We start from the raw sequence: 21,283 nt of genomic DNA, 5'->3' as shown, positions 1-21,283 counted from the left end.
GAGTTTTTGTTTAATGACCTCTCATGCTCCGTAGCTCCTTCCACTTGAAGACCTCAACAGGATTCAAAAAGCATTAATTAGCCAAGCATACCAAATCCTGTGTGAGTTAGGTTGGTATTATTATCATCACTATAAAAAAGGGGGGGGGGAACCCAACAACATAACCAAAGACAATGGTAAATTAATGCCTTGGTTTCTAGAAATAATGAGCACTTCACTGCAGCTACTGCTGTGCTTACTTGGTGGAGAGTAATGGAGGCTAATTTGTACAAAACCACTTCTAGTCAGAGCTGTCTCATGCTTTTCATCTAAAAATCTCAAAGCACAAATTCAAATATTGTCTTAGCCACACCATTTCTCTGCAACATTCAATAGCTATGATTGAAGAAGAAATCTTGACCCCCTATGGAATTTTGACAATTGAAATGTCTGAATAAGTATTTGAAAGGTTACTACATACAATGCATTAGTGATAGAGCTGCCATCAGTGCTTGCTACTAGTAAAATTGATGGATGATAGCAAAATTAATTAAATTTGAGGGTGTTATGAGCATTTAAAAATGCTAGTTTGCATGATTATATTATCAAACAAATAAGGAAAAAAGCTGCAGATATTTATAGTATTATAAGAGCCTATAATGATATGAGAAAAGTGAAAAAAATCTCTTCAGATACTTACATTTACACATTTTGTATCTCTCCAGCCAAGCTGGTGCAGTATAAATAGCATGATAGTATGGTGAAATACTTCCCTATTAGTCATTATTTCCAAAAAGCCTGAAAGTAGTGAGAAGCAGCAGGCTTCAAATTTTTCCAACTTATATCATCCACAATTGGCCCAACCCTGCAGGGTGCTGGAAGACCTCTGTTCTCTGAGAGATCAAGACTGAATAGCAATTACTTGGAGAATCACAGGTCAAAGACAATTGAAGGGATCAGCACCTCTCAGAATAAGGTCGACTGTGGATAATGAGCCAGAGAACAAAAATAGAGCACAAATTGCTGTAATTAGATAACTATAACCAATAATATATACAGGTCTTCAGATTTGTTTTTCCTTGCTGCTGGATACCTTTTCTTTTTGTGGACTTGGAACAGCCTATTTCTGGCATAATATTGATTATGAAAACATTCTAAACAGCAAATAACTGAGTCTTAGTATTGTGGTCAAAGTCAAATTAAGCAACTCTAAACAGCATTAACTGTTTCCTTTATTTACAAATCACTTTTAATATGAGTTGTAGACATAGTTGACTTACAGTGAATATTTAATATTTAATTCTCAGCCAGTGCCTTGTCTCCTGTAAGCGAAAATAGAGTAGGTCTAGATATTTAGCTGCCCCTATCTGTGACAGAGGACAGTCTTGGATGGGAAAAAACTGCCATTAAGTGCTACGTGGATAGAATGGAAAACAAGAGTCATTTTTATGAAATCCAGGTGCCTTTGCCAAGCTCAACACCACAGCAGGAGAGCTGAACTAAGAGAAAACTGCTGAGAGTTTGAAATATGTGCTGCTGCTGCACAAGGTAAGATGGATAGGCAATACCTAGCCCAGTAATCCCCTTCACCTCTGCCTTCAACAAAGGCCCTGAGTTTCAAGGGGATTAGTCTGGATGACAGTTTACCAGATAACTTATCCTTAATACCAGTAGGATGATTTCCCAGCCAGTACAGCCATTCTCCTCCTCTTCATATTAAAATATGAACAAACAAACAAAAAACGTAATTCATTACATGAACTAGACTTACATCTGCCTCTATGCCTTGCACAACAAGTGCAGGGTTCAGGGGAAGTCGGCAAACTTTTACCTCCTGGAAGAACTGCTGAAGTCTATTGAGTTCCATCTTTAACACCTCCTGCAACAAGCACATCATTATGGCAACATGAAAGAATATAATAGCAGTTCTTAAGTCATTGACTGTCTTGCTACATTAGAATCAAATAGTCAAATTTCTGGCACTAATAGCATCAATGTAAACATTTAACAGTTAATGAGGTCACACTGAGGCACAGTTATTAAAAAACAAAACAAAACAACTTGTGATTTTACTCTGTATTGATGTTTTTACTATTTAGGTTCTCTCCCTGTTTATGCTGTCATGTAGGTTCATTTTTGACACCCTTCATTAGTGGCCGATTAGTCTCGCACCTCCTCTGCTGCATCTCATGTCTTTTTTACCTTTCTGGATAGCTTTATGATTTGTTGCCTCAACACTGTGATCTCCCTCACCTAACAGTTGGTGTGTTAACTGCAAGGTTTGGAAGTTCCTCAGTACCACGGTAACTACAGCCTGGAGATTAATCTCAAAGAGATGAAATATGCAAGTCATTTATAATGCATCACTACTATTTCTTTTCCTTTACATGGATTTTTCTTTTTGCAAATATATTTTTTATTTTTACTTCCACCTTTGCTTTGCTGCTTTCAGTGGCAACACAGAGTATTCTGAAAAAATACTATGAAAATCTTTGAATCCTTAACAAGGCAAAAAGAATTTGTGGTAACTTTCATGATAACTAGCAGTGGCAGGTATATTTTTATCTGTCTTTTTGGCTTGCTTCACTGAGATCTTGTCAAGAAATTGTTCTACACTTCAGGTAAGTAATGTAAGATGTCTTGGAAAATTAATATTTGAATTGGAAACATACCCATGCAACATAAAAGCTGCACCTGCTGGAGATAACTGTAAGCTTTCTATTGCCAAAAATGCATCTCTGCAGTTACACTTGCAGTATTAATTACTGACTGCTATATATGAGATGTGAAGTACTGAACATTTTGATTGGCTTTGTTAAGAAATGAGAATGTTCAGCATGTTAGTGACAACTTTCAGCAAAGTTTTCGAGGAAAATGGCACCTCCACAGGAGACATATTTTGGAAAGAGATGTAGAATGTGTTCCTTTCAATTGTTACTCACCTCAGTTTCTGACCACCACCAAATTTAAGAAACCATGGAATGAGGAATTTAAGTGAGTTGAAAGATACACTGACCTCAAGAGCAATAATGGTAAGAAAATAATGGGCTCCAAATGGCCCAGCAAAAATATATGTATTGAAAATTTCATTCAAATATTGGGTTTATTTACATAAAGGGTACTGAGGTAAGAAAAGACACTTTGGTAAAAGTAAAATTACCTGGATAAGCTTAGATGGAAGGAGAAATATTTTTTAACAAACCTTTCTTTTCATGTCACTGGCAGCTTTTACTTTTTCAGCAATGTCTTCCAAAATTCTGATAAGTTTCTCCTCCTTAGAAAATTCATTGTTCAAGGTTTTCCCAGCAGTGAATTGGAGAGCAGCCAGTAGTTTCTGATACCAGATTTTGAAATGAACTTCATTCTGTGCATTTTTCAACAGCCTGAAGAGGGGAAAAAATCAGTATATTTAAAACTGATTTTTATTCTATAACACTTCCAGAAGAAGCAATGAATGTACTCCAGACTAATCTGTATTTGGTGACTATAGGCATCTTAGCAACATAGAATGAAAAAAAAAATGTTTATTTGTTGGTGATACTGAATTCCCATTTATAACTAATGAGATTCTAAATCTATCTTTTTTCTTCTGTCAGTGCACTTACACAGTCAAACATATATCAGCTAGGAGGTACATTTAAAGACCATTTTAGTTCCAGAAGCCTTCACTAACCTGAGTCGAGGAGATGTTAATGAAATTGGCACTATTGCTAAAAAAAAATGAGCCCACTTTGTTCGTTTTTTACTCATTGGTATTTGTCTTAAGCAAAAATTAAACTTTCAGTTCTACTGAAGTTTGTAAAAGCTTTGGAAGTGGAGTTATTCTCTACATAAAAGTCAGATGTAAAATGAAACCCGAGCATTTTTCACAGGTATATCATGTAGCTTTCTCTAATTACAAGTTCATTTGTGTTAGTAAAGCTGTGTGGGCTTTATGTTTTTGTGGTTAATTGAATGGATAACTGTGGATCTTTTCCTTGATGAGAGCCAGAGTTTTTGTACAACTTTGATTGATTTTTGTAAGTGCAAACAGAATCATGAGCTAATTTATACTGCCACTAACATCCCACCCATTACCTGGGATTTCCTTTTCACTGAAAGACTAATGGACTGCTATTTTGCTTTTTTGCCCTCAACAACTGTCCCTTCAATTTTAAGAACATCCCAAACCTCAAATTCCTTATAAACGCCTGGATCATAATGCAATTTCTCTTATTTCATGAGGTTACTCAATATTTCATGAGGTTATTCAAACCTAACAGATAATGCTAGTTTTAACAGGACAGAAATTGGAGAAGTTGACTGTGTAAACTCAGCACACCTGAGTATGTCACATAACCAAAAGCAAGCACAAGACTTATCAAGCACTTCTATCTACAGGTAAAAAATTGTAATGCCGTTAGACTCTGACTCCTTCAAATCATATATAAGGTGCTACAACACTGCTACTACAGTACATGCATTTTTTGGTAATGAAGTATTCCTTCACCTTTCATAAGGCAATCACTTTCTAGATCCTTTTTTCCTTTAAAGGTCAGAGCCGAATAAGATCACCTACTAGATTCTGAAAAGCCTTCCTGGTTACACAAAAACTCTGAGCATCTAAAGGTTTATAAGTACTGAAAATCCTTGAAAACTGTGCACTGTTTCTATCTGAAATATCTAGACATGAAAGGGAAGGTACATGAGAAGTTTATCAAACTCTCTGAAGGAGACTGAAATAACATTTCTTCCTGTAGTTTGACAAACATAAATAATTACTTTTTGGACTGGAAAGAAATACAAATAGTTTTTGCACAGACTGAAAATGGCTGCAAGCACAAGCATATATGGTGGTTGATAAACCAATTCTTTCAGATTTCACACCAGTTAACTCCAAGTTTCAATGAGATGTAATTATTTTACTTGAATGTAGATACCTTGTGCCATTTTAGATGTCCTAGAAATTCCCATTTGGCCTCCAGCTGCTGCCTTGGAAGGACATGGGCTTACTAGAGGCAATATCTGCCACATGCCAAACCTGAGCAGTTGTCTTCAGTCACACTGTGCTGTGTAAAATAGCCTGAGTTTAGGCTACTGAATCCCACTGTGGCCTTCCTAGCTCAGCTACAGGCAAATGAGATGATTTAAAATAAAATCACTTGCAACAGCAAGTCAGGAACATACTTGGTGATTGCTTTTTTAAATGCAAGCATTACTAGTTCTGTCTGAACTATCATATAGGCAAGAATTTTAGTTTAATGAAGCAGAGCCCAGCTTAGTCTCAGTGCAGCTAAACAGTTTGCATTTCCCTTGGAACACAGGTAGAATGAACTTGTTCCCTATCTGACCAGAAAGAAATACCTCTCAATTCACAATTGTGTCTTATTTGTGTCATTGCTTTTTGGCTGTACATACATTTGTGAGCAACTCTTTCCAAGCAGGAAGTACAGAAAGAGTAAAGTATGTAAGAAACCTCTGATGAACACCTCAGGAACTTGAGAATTGCAGCCACTGCCATCGAACCAGACTGACATATCAGTATCACAAAAACAAGGTCACATATCCCACTAGTTCTATGTTTTTGTTGCTCTTTATCATGTTTTCATTTCAAAATAATAGTTTTCTTGCTAAGATGCATTAATTTTGCTACATACTAAGGTTACCTCACCTTCAACCACCCGTTCTGTGGCCAAGGAGAGAACTGGCTGAGGACAGCAATCCCTAATCAGTCTTCCCATTCTCCAGGTGGAAAATCCCAGCACCAGGCCTGAAGAGCCTCACAGGCTGTCCAATGCAACTGCCAGCCACTGCATTTGGGCCAGCATGGGGCACTCAGAATCCTGTTGCCATGGCCACTGAGCTGCCCCCAAGAGCAGTCCCTGAGCTGACTCAGCTAGAGATTGCTGGACTCTGAGAAGAGATACTCATTATTTCTAAGGATAAGATGGAGCAGCCACCCACTAAGAAGAGGCGGCTGCTGGAAATGGGTGATGACATCAAGCCTGTGGAGGTGGACCCGCCTGGAAGCAGTGCACAGCCCATGGAGGTGGATCCACCCCCAGAAGACAACCCGATGGAGGTGGATCCACCTTCATTGGGGCAGAGTGGACACCACTCTGTTGTTGCCAGGCTGATCAGCAAGAGGTCGCGCCCCAGAGCACATCGCAGGGGTGCCAGGATCTGTCTACCTCCCTTGAAATGGCCGCTTCGATGCTGGCAGTGATCCTCTTGTCCTGTAAGTTTGGTCTTACCCAGGAGAGCCCCAAGATCATTGTGGCCATCCTGTGGGCTCACATTGAGCCTCCATTTCCTGGTCATTCTCCTTTCCGCAGCCAAGGCTCCTATGAGCCCTTCCTTCTCGTCTCCTTTCCTTGCCCCTTCCCAAGACCTCTCGTCTCTTCTTCACCAAGTCCTGAGGAAGAGGGCAGGGTAGGGACAGCCATCCTTCGAGCTGCTGTGCCAGGCCAGAGGGAGGAATCCAACAGAGGGACCTCAACACTGGGGGCCTCGAACATTGCAGGGGGGGCATGGATCCTGTAAGTTTACTGTTAGCCAGGAGAGCCTGAACTCAGCACCAGCCTACAGGCTCACATGGAGCCTTCATTTCCTGATAATTCTTTTCGTGACAGCTAAGGCTCCCATGAGCCCATCCTTCCTGTCCCTCTCCCTCATCCCAGCTCAGGGTGGGAGAAGAAGTAAAAGAAGAGGCAGAGGCAGCTGTGGAGGACTAGACTTGGGTTTGGATGGAAAGAAGTACTGAACTTCAGCAAGAAGGTCCAGTCCAGATGCTTTGTTTGGACTTTTCTTTCAAGACTGGGCAATCAGCAATTTAAAACGACACAAAGTAATGAAAAACCGCAAAACAAAATAAACACATTTTCTTTTTTAAAAGAAAAATAATGATTGTCTCTCTGCTTTAGGAACCTTAGAGTTTTCATGTAGGTTTCTGCATCTCCTTCTTGCCTTTGACACACAAGCACGTACCCTACAGCAGGACACGCTGCCCTCATTTCCATTGCAAGGACCAACCACTACATTGCACACACCACAGCTGTCCCCTTGTCCTGCCTCAACACTCTGCTATGTGGTGGGGATATTTCACATCACGAACATAGGAAAAAGCCCATTTTGAACACAGAACTATAGAATCACAAAACTCACAGCATTTCACTTTCCCTCAACAACTAACTGGTTAATTAACGGAGAGGTTTGAATTGAAAACAAGAATTGGCATTTGTCAGGACAAACACAGAACTAAAGGAAAACATTTTGGTTTGAATTAGTGATGGCCCCTGCCTGGGTGACAGTCAGAAGTCCTCAGTGACATCTAATGATAGGATAAGGGGCAACAGGTAGAAGTTGTAACATAGCAGGTTCCACATAAATACTAGAAAAAACTTCTCGGTGAGGGTAACAGAACACTGGAACAGGCTGCTCAGAGAGGTTGTCTCCTTCTCTGGAGACATTCAAAACCCTTCTGGATGCATTCCTGTGTGACCTAATCTAGGTGTTCCTGCTCTGGCAGGGGGATTGGACTAGATGATCTTTCAAGGTTCCTTCCAATCCCTGCTATTCTGTGATTCCGTGATTCTGTGAACTTGTTCATTTCTGCCCCACAAAGACAAGTGCAGGTGCATTTATGAAAAGACTACATCATCATGATCTATAGTTTGAACATGCCAGATTACACCAGTGCAGAATCTTCTGTACACACTTGCACTTGCATTGGAATCAAATCCCAATTGTTTAAAACATATTCACAGAATCACAGAATCATCATAGTTGGAAAATATCTCTAAGATCACCCAGTCCTACCATCCACCTGTCTATCACCAATATTTCCCACTAAACCATGTCCCTCAGTACAACATTTAAACATTTCTTGAATACATCCAGGGTTGGTGACTCCACCACCTTTCTGGGCAGCCTGTTCTAGCACCTGACCACTCTTTCGGAGAAGTTCTTCCTAACATCCAACTTGAACCTTCCCTTGTGAAACTTAGTCCTATTGCTATTAATATGGGAGAAGAGGCTAACCCCCACCTCACCGCAACCTGCCTTCAGGTAGTGGTAGAGCTCTCTCAGCCACTCCTCATAAGGCTTGTGCTCCAAGTGAATATTCATTCACCTAGTCTATTTTTCATAGTAAATATTTATAGAAACCAGAAACACTACTTTTTCATGTTGAGATATGCCTCTTATTCTCCCAGACACAGAACATTAAAACAACTTTAATTTTCCTAAAATGGAAGGCTTAGGATTCAGAGAGGAAGCAAAATAACACAAGAAAAATGTTTTCCTTATTTTGAACAGTTACACTCCACAGAAGGTGGATCAGCTGAGCAGACCCATGTTTTGATTACTTTTATGGTTAATTGTTCACCTAGAATAAGCTTAGATAAATCTTAATGCAAACACATGCTTAATAAATATTTTGTTTCAACCCATGAAAAGATTATGGGTCAGATTCAGATAGTTTGTGCATAAGGTGTACATGAGGACAGAGGATGGATAGAGCCTGAATTCTCTCAGACATGCTTTTGTGATCCAGGCTGTGATGAAGTTGAAGCAGTCATCATGTCTCACTGTTAAAATCCATTTCCTGCCAGCTGCAGCCCAGCACACACTCCACAGTTTGAATCCACACAGCAGCTTTTGACAGTCCATGTGCTACCCTGCAGCCCCAGGAGGGTCTTCACTTCAGGGCTCTGCTCTCAAAATATGCCCAGCGAAAGCAGCAGAGGCAGCACAACTCTCTTCTGCCTGCCCACTGGGATAAGCGTGCTTTTAAAAGCCTGTAGACCTCAGTTTCGAAACAATTTGGATTAACTCGGTCTGACTTCTATGTTCATTTCATAAAAGCAAGTCCCAAGGAGGATACAAAGGCCAGCTTTTAATGTGATGACTCATTGTAGGCTTTGCTAAAATGTTTACTCAATGACTGAACAAATATGTAGTTGTAATTCTGTCTTTCCACTTTCCTGGCCCACACATCTTCAGTCTGCCATTTGAAGAGCTTGGCAGAGATTGGAAAATACAACTTCTGAGGTCACAGGATGGAGAAATACTCAAGATACTGATGAAATTTTCAAGATAGGACTGGACACCTAGCTGTGATGGAGGAAGACTACATTGGAATGATTTAAAACTTAGGGCTGACAATAAAGAAATATATGAAGATTTATTATCATAATTTTTTTTTCTGACAATTTTCACAGTATCTGCAAGATAGAACTCAACATAAAAACTTGCTTGATCTAGCTAGAAGATCTTGCTGTCAGTAACAAGAGGGATTTCCTCACTCTTCAAGATTCTGACTTGGGACAAATGCCGTTGCCCTCAACAAGTGCAGGGGAATTCAGATGCACTGTCCAGAAGTCACTTTCTAGGACATAGCATAATGGGGCTGGAAACAGAAAGGTTCTGACCTGAGAGTTAGCAGTGAAGTCAACTAGACTTCCTCTGTTCAGCAGCAATCAGACATATGCTGGGGTGCTCTGAGACATGCTTCTAACATCCTTCTGCAAACAGCTGCTTTTCTTCCTTTTTATATTCACCAACTCCACACCTGCAGTGCAGCTCAAGCCTCCTTTTTCTGGCTCCTGCAGCAGCAGAAGTGTGTATTTGTGTTTTCCAGGGAGAGAAAATCAAGAGCCAGCCCTCTCCAGACAGAGATTTTGGCCACAGGGCAGAAGGGAAGATGGGACAGAATCTAGCTGAGTTATCTCTTGTGTCAGAGAAGGAAAAGCAGTGCTAAAATGAGCAGCTCTGGAAAAAAAGGGAAATGAAAAAGAAAATACTATAATGAAGGAAAGGAATGAGATGAGATGCATCTTGTTATCAAAACAGGTGACGTGTTCACATTCTACTGGTACAGTGTGGAGGGAGGAGAAAGCTGGTACCCAAATGGCTTTGCAGCAGGCACCGTCTGCTCTCTGGGTTGGGAGCTGGCAGGCAGGTGGAAGAAGTAGGCTGCTCAGTCAACTTTCCTGCTTGAACATCTGCTCCTCATATCCTTCAGAAACTGGAACACTGTAAATCATAAGGTAATGTATGATAGGACAGATTAGCTTGCAGACAGCCTATTAGACTGCACTGTAGAAAAAGACACCTAAGATGTGGTGTGATCAGTATAGACCCTATTACAAGTGATATCTGATATTTCTTACACAAAAGCTGGCCCTGCTAGCACACTGTGTATGCTTTGCTCAAGGTCTTTCAAATTCAGAGACACACCATGAAAATGAAGTTCTTCGTGATTTCAGGGTTGTGCTGAGGTTCTTACTGTCAGGATCAGCTTCTGGCAGAACGTGAGCATGGAAGTCAATACACTTTGTCATGGAGGTATTCTATATGCTTGTTTTCTGTTTGTCTTAGCTGGAGACAGGACTACTCACAGAAGGAGAGAGCGTGAATATAAGCCTACTGCTAATTATAGTAACAGTTGATTTAAAATGTTTCTCTGCAGCTTTTCATATCAAAGATTAGCACACAAAATGCAGTTCTTTACTGCTGCACAACTTCCATGTCTAAGGTTGCCATCCAACCTGATTTTCATTAGACATCCTGCAGCATTCTTAAGGTCTCATTACTGCTTTATATTGCCATGGAGCAATGGAACATACCCAGAGCATACCAGGGATTTAATTTCCACATCCTTGAAGAAAACATCTTACTGTTTACACTTAAGAGGGTAAATAACAGGTAATTTGCCAGAGGGGTTGAGCTTGGGCTTTGCAGATTCTTAAATCCCACTGCAAATTACTCACAGAAACAAGTACAAGAGAGAAGAGAAAAATCAGCAGTTGAAAATTAGTACTTCCCTGTAGCCTGTGAAGGGTCATAAGGATGAGTAGGCAATTGCTGCTATTAATTACCTGGTTGCAAATAAGACATTTCTTAGTCTTCTCTTTTATCTCCCCAAGGTTACATTGTGCAAGTTTTTACTCTCCTACCATTGATGACACTAATAATTCCTTTGATAGAGATATCAACATAACAAATACTTCACAGACACTTCAAAGAATTCCAAGAATTGTCCTCCATCTCCTTTCCCACAGCTGCCCTACTCCTGTGCAGGGTACAGCCAAGTGTACAGAATTCATCTTTTTCATTTATGAACTGGTCCTCTCAGGCATGGCCTATTTAGAAACAGACAAATTCTAAGGCAGCAGGGTGCCAAGCTGGCAAATATGACTGCGGCTTTTCTGATGACTTTGCCAGTGCCTAGGACAGATGACTGAACTTGATGATGCGCCCAAGAATCTGTCTGTAGGACGGCAGCTTTTGCTTCAGAGAACAGAAAAGCATGCTTGCACTTATTTCAATGCAAACTCTGTTCCCAGCTTCCTTCATAGGACCTGTGAGGTAAACACTCCTTCACTAGACATAAAAATTTAATTTCATTTAACTTGTTGGAAAGCTTTAAGGTGGCTCTGTTCTCACAGTCAATGTACTCTAGAAAATAGATACAGAATAATAATTGCCTTTTCAAACTAACCTCAAATTTTAAGAGGGCTTGATTACACTTACTGTGGAAATCAGAAATCAGCAAAGCAGCAGATGTAAAAGCAAATGAACAAGTGAAAAGCCAAAAAAATCCCCAAACAAACAAATAAACAAAAAAGGTATAATGCACTGAGAACAACACAGTTTCTGCAAGGCAGGATAGGGAGCAAAGTCAAGTGGGCAGAAGAGTTAATATACAACCGGGATGAGAGAGTCATAGCAGTGCTCTCTGATGATTGCGGAACCAGGCATTTTCCATGGAGTTACAGAAAGATAATGAAAAGCCATCCACTCTACTGGAAAGACCAAGACTGAACTCACATTCACTTTCCTGTCCTTTGAATAAGTACAGAGACAGAAAAAAAGAAGAATCACAAGAGAGTTGGCAGATCACTAGTGCCTCTGCTGATCTTTCTTCTCTCATTTGTTTTTATTTTAGAAAAAGAAGAGAATGACAGTTTACATTTCTTCAGGAGATTCAATGAAGCATTATTTTATCTGAATATTTCCAACCAAGTAATTCTCCAGGATGGAGGTGTAGCCTCTGTTTGGAATCTTGCAGCACAAGTCCACTTTTGGTTCTTCAACGCTCTCACACAAGAAACTTACAAATCACTCGCACCTGCCACTTCTCATACAGCAGAACTGCTCTTATGGACTAATTTTTCAAAGCATTACCCTGGAATGAAAAGTACTTTTGTTTAAAGTAAAATTTTATTTTAAAAAGTCATAAGATACATTTTGATTTGTTTTTCTGAATCGTTTTTTCTATTGTAACTTAGAACAGATGTCTAACATATCAGTCTCCCTTAGACAAAAAAAATGTGGCAGACATTATAATATATGCTGCTTAGGCTTGAGAAACAACATTTCTATGGGTGCCCAGGGACTAGCTGCCTTTATTTGCTGATCTCCTGAAGATCTTATGAACTAAGCAACAGAATTTGCATCCAGACAAATCACTTGATCCAGTAAATTCGGTTGACCACATTCCCCCCACACCGGTTGAATGCCTTCCTTGTGGCATGCATGTCTTACTGACTGAACAAAACTTAGCAGAAAACAAAGATCTATTTCCTGTGAGTGGATTGCAAATACCTGCTAAAGTTGCCTAGCAGAGCAATGCCTTTACTGATACATAGTATAGTTAGTTGTATTGAGAAAATAAACTCCAGATAAAAGCAGTTGTGCTTGAAGTAGAAAGAACATATGCCTTGAAAATGAACTGTATAAAGAACTACTAAAATAGTATAATGGCACACAGGCACTACTTATCACTATCACAATGCAGATGCCACCTACTGTCTAAGCAAGAAATAATCATACGTAGAAGATGTCTTCTGCAATTGGTTGAATGGACATACTAATATCAATATAAATGATATAAGAACTGTATAGTAGAACAAAGTTTAAGCAGTTTACGTCCTTCTGTTTCAGGGTGTTTTTTTTTTTAAAAAAAAGAGAATTTTTATTAAAATAATTTTCTTTCTAGCATTCTCCTCTGCTTTGATTGGGATCTGCAAGCAGCAGAAGACCATATTTTATCATTTCATGAACATAAAAAAATACCTGCAGAAGAATACCACAACAGAGTTAGTGGCTGTTTCCAATATTGTCTGATATAAAATGTCAATCTGAAGAAGCACCGGAAATGAGAACTCCTTCACACTGGAGTGTCATTAACACCAAGAGTGACATACTTAAGCTCAGAAGTGCAACTACATGTATAACAACTGCTCTCAACAGAGAGAGTACTGCTATCATAGTGAATGGAAACAGAATGATTAAACTCACCCTCTGAAAACTGTGATCAGAATAAAAATAAAAATTATATTTAATATCTGCATGAAGATTAGCAATGGGGTAATATTGTTGTGCATGTAGTAAGAAATACATATTTGCTCTTACATTTGCTCTTTATGTAAGAGAGCAGCTTGAATGTATTGAACTCCACCTGGGGGAGAGCGGTGTAGCAGTGGAGAGCTTGTGGGTAAGAATCAAGGGGTGGGCTGGTATGGCTGACACTGTTGTGGGTGTGTGCTACAGGCCCCCTGATCAGGAGGAGGAGGTTGATGAGGCTTTCCACAAACAATTGGAAGCAGCGTCACGATCCAGGGCGCTGGTGCTTATGGGGGACTTCAATTATCCAGATATTTGCTGGAAAAGCAATGTGGCCAGGCATGCGTGGTCCAGACGGTTCCTGCAATGTGTTGAAGACAACTTCCTGATGCAGGTGGTTGAGGAATCAACGAGGAGAGGGGTACTGCTGGACCTTATTCTCACTAATAGAGAAGGGCTTGTCAGGGAAGTAAAGGTCGGGGGCAGCTTGGGTTGTAGTGACCACGAGATGGTGGAGTTCAAGATCCTGAGTGGAAGAAGTAAAGCAAAAAGTAGGATTGCAACCTGGACTTCAGGAGAGCCAACTTCGATCTCTTCCAGGACCTACTTGGAGCTATCTCATGGGCTAGGGTGTTGGAAGGCAAGGGGGCCTGTGAGAGCTGGTCGACATTTAAGCAGCTCTTCTTCCAAGCTCAGGATCGGTGCGTCCCTGTTAGGAAGAAGTTGGGAAAGGGTGGCAGGAGACCTGTGTGGATGAGCAAGGAGCTCATGCACAAACTCAAAGGAAAGAAGAAGGCCCATGAAATGTGGAAAAAGGGTCTGACTACTTGGGAAGAATACAGGAATGTTGTCAGGGTCTGCAGGGATGCAATGAGGAAGGCTAAAGCCCACCTGGAATTAAATCTGGCAAGGGGGATAAAGGATAATAAAAAAAGTTTTTTCAAGTACATTAACAGTAAAAGGAAGACTAGGGAGAATATGGCTTCCCTGCTAAGTGACGGGGGTGTTCTGGTAACGGGGGATGCTGAGAAGGCGGAGATACTGAATGCCTTCTTTGCTTCTGTCTTCAGTGAAAAAGCTCCCCCTCGGGAATCTGAGACCCTGGAGGTTAGTGAGAGGATCTGGGGAATGGAAGACCTCCCTTCAGTCAGGGAAGAGGTGGTCCGGGAGCGCCTAGGCATCACCAATGTTCACAAATCCATGGGACCCGATGGGATTCATCCACGGGTGCTGAGAGAGCTGGCAGAGGTGATTGCTGAACCGCTTTCTGTCATCTTTGAGAGGTCTTGGAGGACGGGGGAGGTGCCTGAAGACTGGAAGATAGCCAACGTCACTCCGGTCTTCAAAAAAGGCAAGAAGGACGACCCAGGCAATTATAGGCCAGTCAGCCTCACCTCTGTCCCTGGAAAGGTGATGGAACAGCTTGTGCTGGATGTCATCTCCAGACAACTGGAAGAAAAGGAGGTTATCAGGAGTAGTCAGCACGGGTTCACCAGGAGGAGGTCGTGCTTGACCAACCTGGTAGCCTTCTATGATGTTGTCTCTGGCTGGGTGGATGGGGGGAGAGCAGTGGATGTAGTCTACCTTGATTTCAGCAAGGCATTTGATACTGTCCCCCATGACATCCTTATAACAAAGCTGAGGAAGTGTGGGATAGATGAGTGGACAGTGAGGTGGGTTGGAAACTGGCTGACTGGCAGAATGCAGAGGGTCGTTGTTGGCGGTGCAGAGTCCGGTTGGAGGCCTGTAACCAGTGGTGTTCCTCAGGGGTCGGTGGTGAGTCCGGTCTTGTTCAACATCTTCATCAATGACCTTGATGAGGGGATAGTGGCCACCCTCAGCAAGTTTGCTGATGGTACGAAGTTGGGAGGATTGGCTGACATGCCTGAAGGCTGTGCTGCCATTCAGGAAGACCTGGAAAGGCTGGAGAGCCTAGCAAAAAAAAAAAACCGGATGAGGTTTAACAAAAACAAGCATAGAGTCTTGCATTTGGGGAGGAATAATTCCATGCACCAGTACAGGTTGGGAGATGAGCTGCTGGAGAGGAGCTCTGCAGAGAGGGACCTGGGTGTCCTGGTGGATGACAGGTTGGCCATGAGCCAGCAGTGTGCCCTTGTGGCCAAGAGGGCCAATGGCATCCTGGGGTGCATTAAAAAGAGCGTGGCCAGCAGGTCGAGGGAGGTGATCCTCCCCCTCTACTCTGCCCTGGTGAGACCTCATCTGGAGTACTGCATCCAGTTCTGTGCTCCCCAGTACAAAAAAGACAGGGATCTCCTGGAAAGAGTCCAGCGGAGAGCCACAAAGATGGTGAAGGGCCAGGAGCATCTTTCCTATGAAGAAAGGCTGAGTGAACTGGGTCTGTTCAGCCTTGAGAAAAGAAGACTGAGAGGGGACCTGATCCAGGTCGATAAATATCTGAGGTGTGGGGGGCAGAATGGTGAGGCCGAACTCTTTTCAGTGGTGAGAGGAGACAGGACAAGGGGAAATGGCTGGAAACTGCAGCATAGGAAGTTCCACACAAATGTGCGCAAGAGCTTCTTTACAGTGAGGGTGACAGAGCACTGGAACAGGCTGCCCAGGGAGGTGGTGGAGTCTCCTTCTCTGGAGATGTTCAAGACCTGCCTGGATGCCTACCTGTGTGACCTGCTGTAGGGAACCTGCTTTGGCAGGGGGGTTGGACTCGATGATCTCTGGAGGTCCCTTCCAACCCCTACAATTCTGTGATTCTGTGATTTTGTGAAATACAGCTTTCAAGACAGGCAGTACATTTGAGAGGTATGGTTCCATCTTTACCAGTACTTTCTAGGTGTGCTTATGTACGTCTCTGCCTGGGCACATTTAAAAACTGCAGATTTTCTCCTCTGAACAAATGTCATGTTATAGTCAGCATGTCATACAGTACCTCACTTATACCAGAATCAGAAAGCTTAAGAGTTGTAAATCACGTATCTTTGTAATGGCTTGGAGTAAATTTGCAGCACAGAAACTGAAGCAAGCCATTCATTGCAGTCACAACAGAAACTGTATTCTTCCCAGTGGGTAACTACACTGGAAGATTTCAATGAGTGGGATTAGAAGGGATAATCACCATTAAAATAAGCAGACCCAATGGCTTTAATGGGATGATATCCAAATATGCCAGCAATTAATTGCATACAGGAAGTGAGTAGGCTACTCTGCTTTCAAATCATATAAATAGAATACAAAATTAATCCATGTTCAAGAGGGCTCAGTTGAGCCAATGGGGTCACAGAGTTTCAAAGCTTTGTACTATATCTGAATTTGGGCCACAGTTATTACAACAATATACTAAGGAGAACATGACAAATGTTTTTCTTCTTCTTCCTATTGTTTGGGTAGTTCATGTCGTCCAGAATGGCCTTGAATAGCTTCTGTAGCTTCCTATTAGATTCACAGCAAGAGCAAAAAAACCCTGTGACACTATGAAACAAAATGTATGACATAGAAGTAATTCTGTGTGGCTCTACATGCACTGGGCAAATTAAATATACAGCAAAGCGCAGAATTAAACCTGAGCTACACTGAAGCGTTTTGGTTAAATTCTCTTATAAATGCTGCACACGCTTTTTTCCCCATTCTTCTTTTTACATACCAATACAGATGTAGCTTCAGGGAGAAAAATAAAATTGTCTTTCTACAAGGCCAATATGGCCTTTGGCTGCTCATGTAAGGAACAGTAACAGGTTTTATTCATACTTTGTGAGCCAGACCTGTAGTTTATAATCTTAGGGCTTTCAAATTACTGTTCTTATGACTCACTCTGTGCATGGAGAACAGGTATTTTTGGTAGGTGGGGAAAGGAGAAAGCAGAGGTGGATTGGAAAAGAGTGACATTATTTTAGAAAATATATGTCATTCAAAAGAATTTATTCTGCAGGACAGTCAGCCTTGAGATGGGCTGTTAATTTTTCTATTTTCTCTGCACTGGCAAGAATTTGCTTTGTTTAACAATGTCTAAATTGTTTCAAGTAGAGTTTCTCTCGGATTTTTTAAAGACACAATACTCAACTGTCAGTAGCAAAGGAAAAATGGATAACATTTGATACAAAACATTAGGAGTTAACATAAGGCAACATCACTTCTCTTGAAGAAGCTGTATAGATCTATTGTGTTTTAAGTGCAGTTAATGTGGGTGCAAGAACTAGAACGCAATCCCACATTATTTCCTGATATGTCACTCTCTCCTGGATCTTTGCTATCATCTAGACATCTCCACTATAGCTGGTGTCCCACTTACTCTTTTGCTAGTATCTAACAAAGGACTTTTTTTTCCAGATCACTGCTTACACAGCAATAAGAAGGTATAATGAGCCTTCAGCAGATGTCACTGTATGTGTTTTAGTAATGAAAGCACCTTAATACAATTATGGGATTGCAGAAATTTGTTTTAAGCATTCTTCTCATATCGTATGTAGTGCGCTTTCTGTAAGATGTCAAGTCTTCTATTTCTGGAAATTTGCCATGTGGTATCTCATTAGAGAAATCTGCTGAAGAGCACAGCTTCAGCAGTTGGATTAATGCTGCATGACAACAAAGGACGCACGGATCAGATCATCAGATCACAGCAACTTGCTACCTCTGTGCATGTGTGTGCATCACTTTGTCAAAAGAATAACTCAGAGAACCTCCATACCTCAAATAAAATGATATCATGAAGACACATGGTCCTTAACACTTCAAAAATAACAAGGAAAACTCATCTGTTTGCAGGGAACTGAAGACAGAGAATCAGACTTTTCAGTAGGTGAGTCTCTAGAGTCCCAGTAACACTTGTTAATCTTTTAATGATTATGGCTCTTCTAAGGGAGAGATCTCTTCAAACTGCAGTTCTCTTGATGCATAAGGTTATTCTGCAGTCTTCCTCAAACAAGACTATATGTACCATGTTTTTGTTTAATTAAAACCATTCCTTGTCAGCTCATTTCTGTCAGTGGCAGGACAAAAGAACAAGAATTTGCACTGTAAAGAGCAGTATTTCTGTTCTTCGTGCCCCTTCTTTCTATTTCAGTTTCTTCCTCTCTGCTTTTCTTTTTCATCCTCTTTCCTTGCTATTTATGCATTTCTCCCCTCCCCTCTCTACCCCTCCTCTATATATCAAGCTTCAAGCTTCTTTTGCAAGAGTAGGAAAGAAGAGCAGGCTAGACAAATATCTTTAGATTTCTTTTTACAATACTGATCCAGCTCTCATCTTTCTTCAATTTTGCCACTTTATTTCCACCAAATATTGGCTTTGTAAAATGAGAAGTGGGAATTTGAAATTAAGCTGATATTTCAGGGAAAACTTGGTGTAAAATATTAGCAAGAGAAAACCTTTCTTTAATTGGCCCAAGGGTATATTCCTAGTCAACAGCTGGCCTAGTTACCAAGGAAAATAGAAGAGCTGGAGGGCAAGCACAGTAGGGAAGAGAGGGATAGACCTATATGAAATTAGGTTGGCTTAGTCAGAGGCTTGCTGAAATTTTTCTTGCATTTCAGATAGCCTGTTGCCCTTTCATTGATGGGTTGTAGTTGTTGAGTTTCATCTGGGTTTACAAATCCATCTCAGCTCTACTGAAACATGTTCAGCCAAGGGTCTGAACTTGAATAAATATTTGAATCATCTGAATTCCTTTCTAATGAACCCCAGCCAAGAAGGCATTACTTCTTGAGCTTTTATCAAGGAAATATTACATGACTCTCTTGAGAGCACATTCTATAGTCTTAGGGTTAAAGTTTAAGGAAGATAAAAGAATTTTTTTTTCTGTTTTGAGTTTCTGTTTTTACTTGCTGGGAGACTGTAGCAAAATTATTTCCTATGTTTTATTTGTTTGCTTTTGTTTTCCTTTTCAAAGGATTATCTACCTTCTCCAGAGAATGCAGTGTTTCTTTGCAAGCTGCTCTTATGTCATAGAGGTAAATTCTATGGCAAATAGCTCTGATTAATAACATTGCCACATCCTCCCTGTGTGGTATTCGTATAACCAGCATCTTCCAATCATCTGGGAGAAAATAGCAACCTTGAACTTTTTTTCACTCATGAGAAAAGCAGAATGCAGATTAGTTGCTGTGATGAAAAGCTGAGCTCTAGTTCCAAGAGTCACAATCTCATTTCTGGATGTACTGCTGCAGTAAGCAGGTGTTATTTTTCCATATGTCCTGAGCAGGTAAAGAGTGGAACATGATCTCCAGGGGCTGCCTCTGCACTGGCTGAATAAATATAGATCAGAGATTCAAGAAAAAATGCTACTGGGACTTTGAAACTCATTGCATCTGCTACCATTCTCTTTCTTGCATCAGATGCTGCCCTTGTGCTCAGTCCATTTAAGGGTACAGCTGGACAAGTGGCAGAAAACATAACTTTCCTTCCCTCCCTCAAAAGACTCGTACTCACTCCCATTATTTGTGAACAAATATCCCAAATCGCCCACATTTCTCCTTACAATCATTTTCTGCTAAGTGGGAAAAGTCTGTGTGACAAAAACTAATATGGATAAGCGTCATATTATCTCTACTAGCAAAGCAGTGTCAGTACTCATGGGCAAGCAAACTAGGGCCTGGCAAATTACAGTTTAAACCTCCTGCAAATTTCTATTAAAAAAATCTGACAACAAAGCAGGGCAACAACTGGAGACTTTGCTTGTGTCAGCTTAAAACTAATGCTAAAATTGATATTAAAACGGGCTTTTACTCAACTGGCTTTTCATTTTCATACCATGACCAAGAAATATACTTCTGAGAGACGCACAGCACAAAGCACTGACAACTGCAAGAATATTTTTCATGATGGTTGCTTAAACTCAATTCAACAAACTGCGCTATCAACAGAAACACATGCATGATATCTGTGGGTTATTCAAGTAATCTAGAAGCTAGCTAAGCAATACCTATGCTAAAAAGAAAAGTTTAATTAATAAAAATGCTTCTCTGGAGAGAAATTATCACACATCACAAAATGGTATTTTCAAGAAGGTTAAGTAGAAGAATAAACACCAAATTTTAACACCAATCACAAAGACAGCTCAGACTCAACAAACAAAATGCTACAGGTCAAAGCAGAAATTAGCCAAATAACGTAAGCAGAGTTTTATCAGCTTTTATCAGCTACTGTCAAGTCAAGTCAAGCCCTAAGCAGTGTTGAAATCTTGGTTGCTGTCTGATCTCCATTGTACTTGGTGTCAACAGGATAATTATTACAGATAGCAATATTTTATTTGCAGGACAGAATCCTATTTCCCTTGGTGACGTAAAAACAAGACCTTACATAAGTAAAAAACTATAATGACTTACAGCTTTTATGACTCTTAAAGACTCTTCTTTAAGTTTATTCATGTCCATGGACTTTGCTCTGAAATTTCCTCTTCAATCTCTTCTGCATTAGCCAAAATGGCAGCTGCCATGCTGAAACTATTAGCTTGATTAATATCAGTTCAGTAAAATCAAAATTTTTACTAATTCAGACATTTATATCCATTTAATATCAGCTGACATAAAATTTTTGCATTTAATACTAATTGAAAACTACTAGTTTCTTATTCCAAAGACTATTAGCTGTCACTTACAGCTTTTTGTACAGCATAGTCATCAAATTGTATATTTTCTTCTACTTGCCGAACTTCAAACGCAAGTATGCAATGTGAGCAAAATAAAACATTTAGGGAATTTATCTTAAAGGTTTTCTCCTCTTATTTTCCGTTTGAAGAATTTCTGACTACAACAAATGAATAAAAATGTAAGAAGCTACTCTTCATTTAAACACTGTTGAACACAGTCCCTCTACTCATGTATTTATTTTTAACTAAATAATTTGGGGTATGTTTAGCTTGTCTTCAGATTCCTTTTCATCAGACGTTGCGAAAAGCAGTGCCGACCTCTGCTGTGATTCTAATATATAACATAAAATCCATCAATGGCTACAAATGAATGTTATTTATAAATTAAGGAATCTAGAAGACGTAAAAGCATACTTCATTACATT

General features: G+C 40.4%; 1 protein-coding gene across 3 annotated transcripts in view; it reads right to left on the bottom strand.

Moving 5' to 3' along the window:
* The window catches only part of PIK3C2G (phosphatidylinositol-4-phosphate 3-kinase catalytic subunit type 2 gamma), a 203,322-nt gene that overhangs the window by 80,498 nt on the left and 101,541 nt on the right, over positions 1-21,283 (bottom strand). For all 3 annotated transcript variants that reach the window (XM_042837757.1, XM_042837756.1, XM_042837755.1), the window contains 2 exons: positions 3,182-3,362; positions 1,751-1,858 (listed from right to left, as the gene is read on the bottom strand). In XM_042837757.1, coding sequence (XP_042693691.1) covers positions 1,751-1,858; positions 3,182-3,362 — 289 coding nt within the window. The remainder of the gene's footprint in view (positions 1-1,750; positions 1,859-3,181; positions 3,363-21,283) is intronic.

Source organism: Centrocercus urophasianus, unplaced genomic scaffold (genome assembly GCF_019232065.1).
Source record: "Centrocercus urophasianus isolate 14NV4802_14NV808 unplaced genomic scaffold, USGS_Curo_1.0 seq_73, whole genome shotgun sequence".
Taxonomy (NCBI): Eukaryota; Metazoa; Chordata; class Aves; order Galliformes; family Phasianidae; genus Centrocercus; species Centrocercus urophasianus.
Note: the sequence above shows the minus strand (reverse complement) of the source record. Positions and strands in the feature narration are given on the sequence as shown.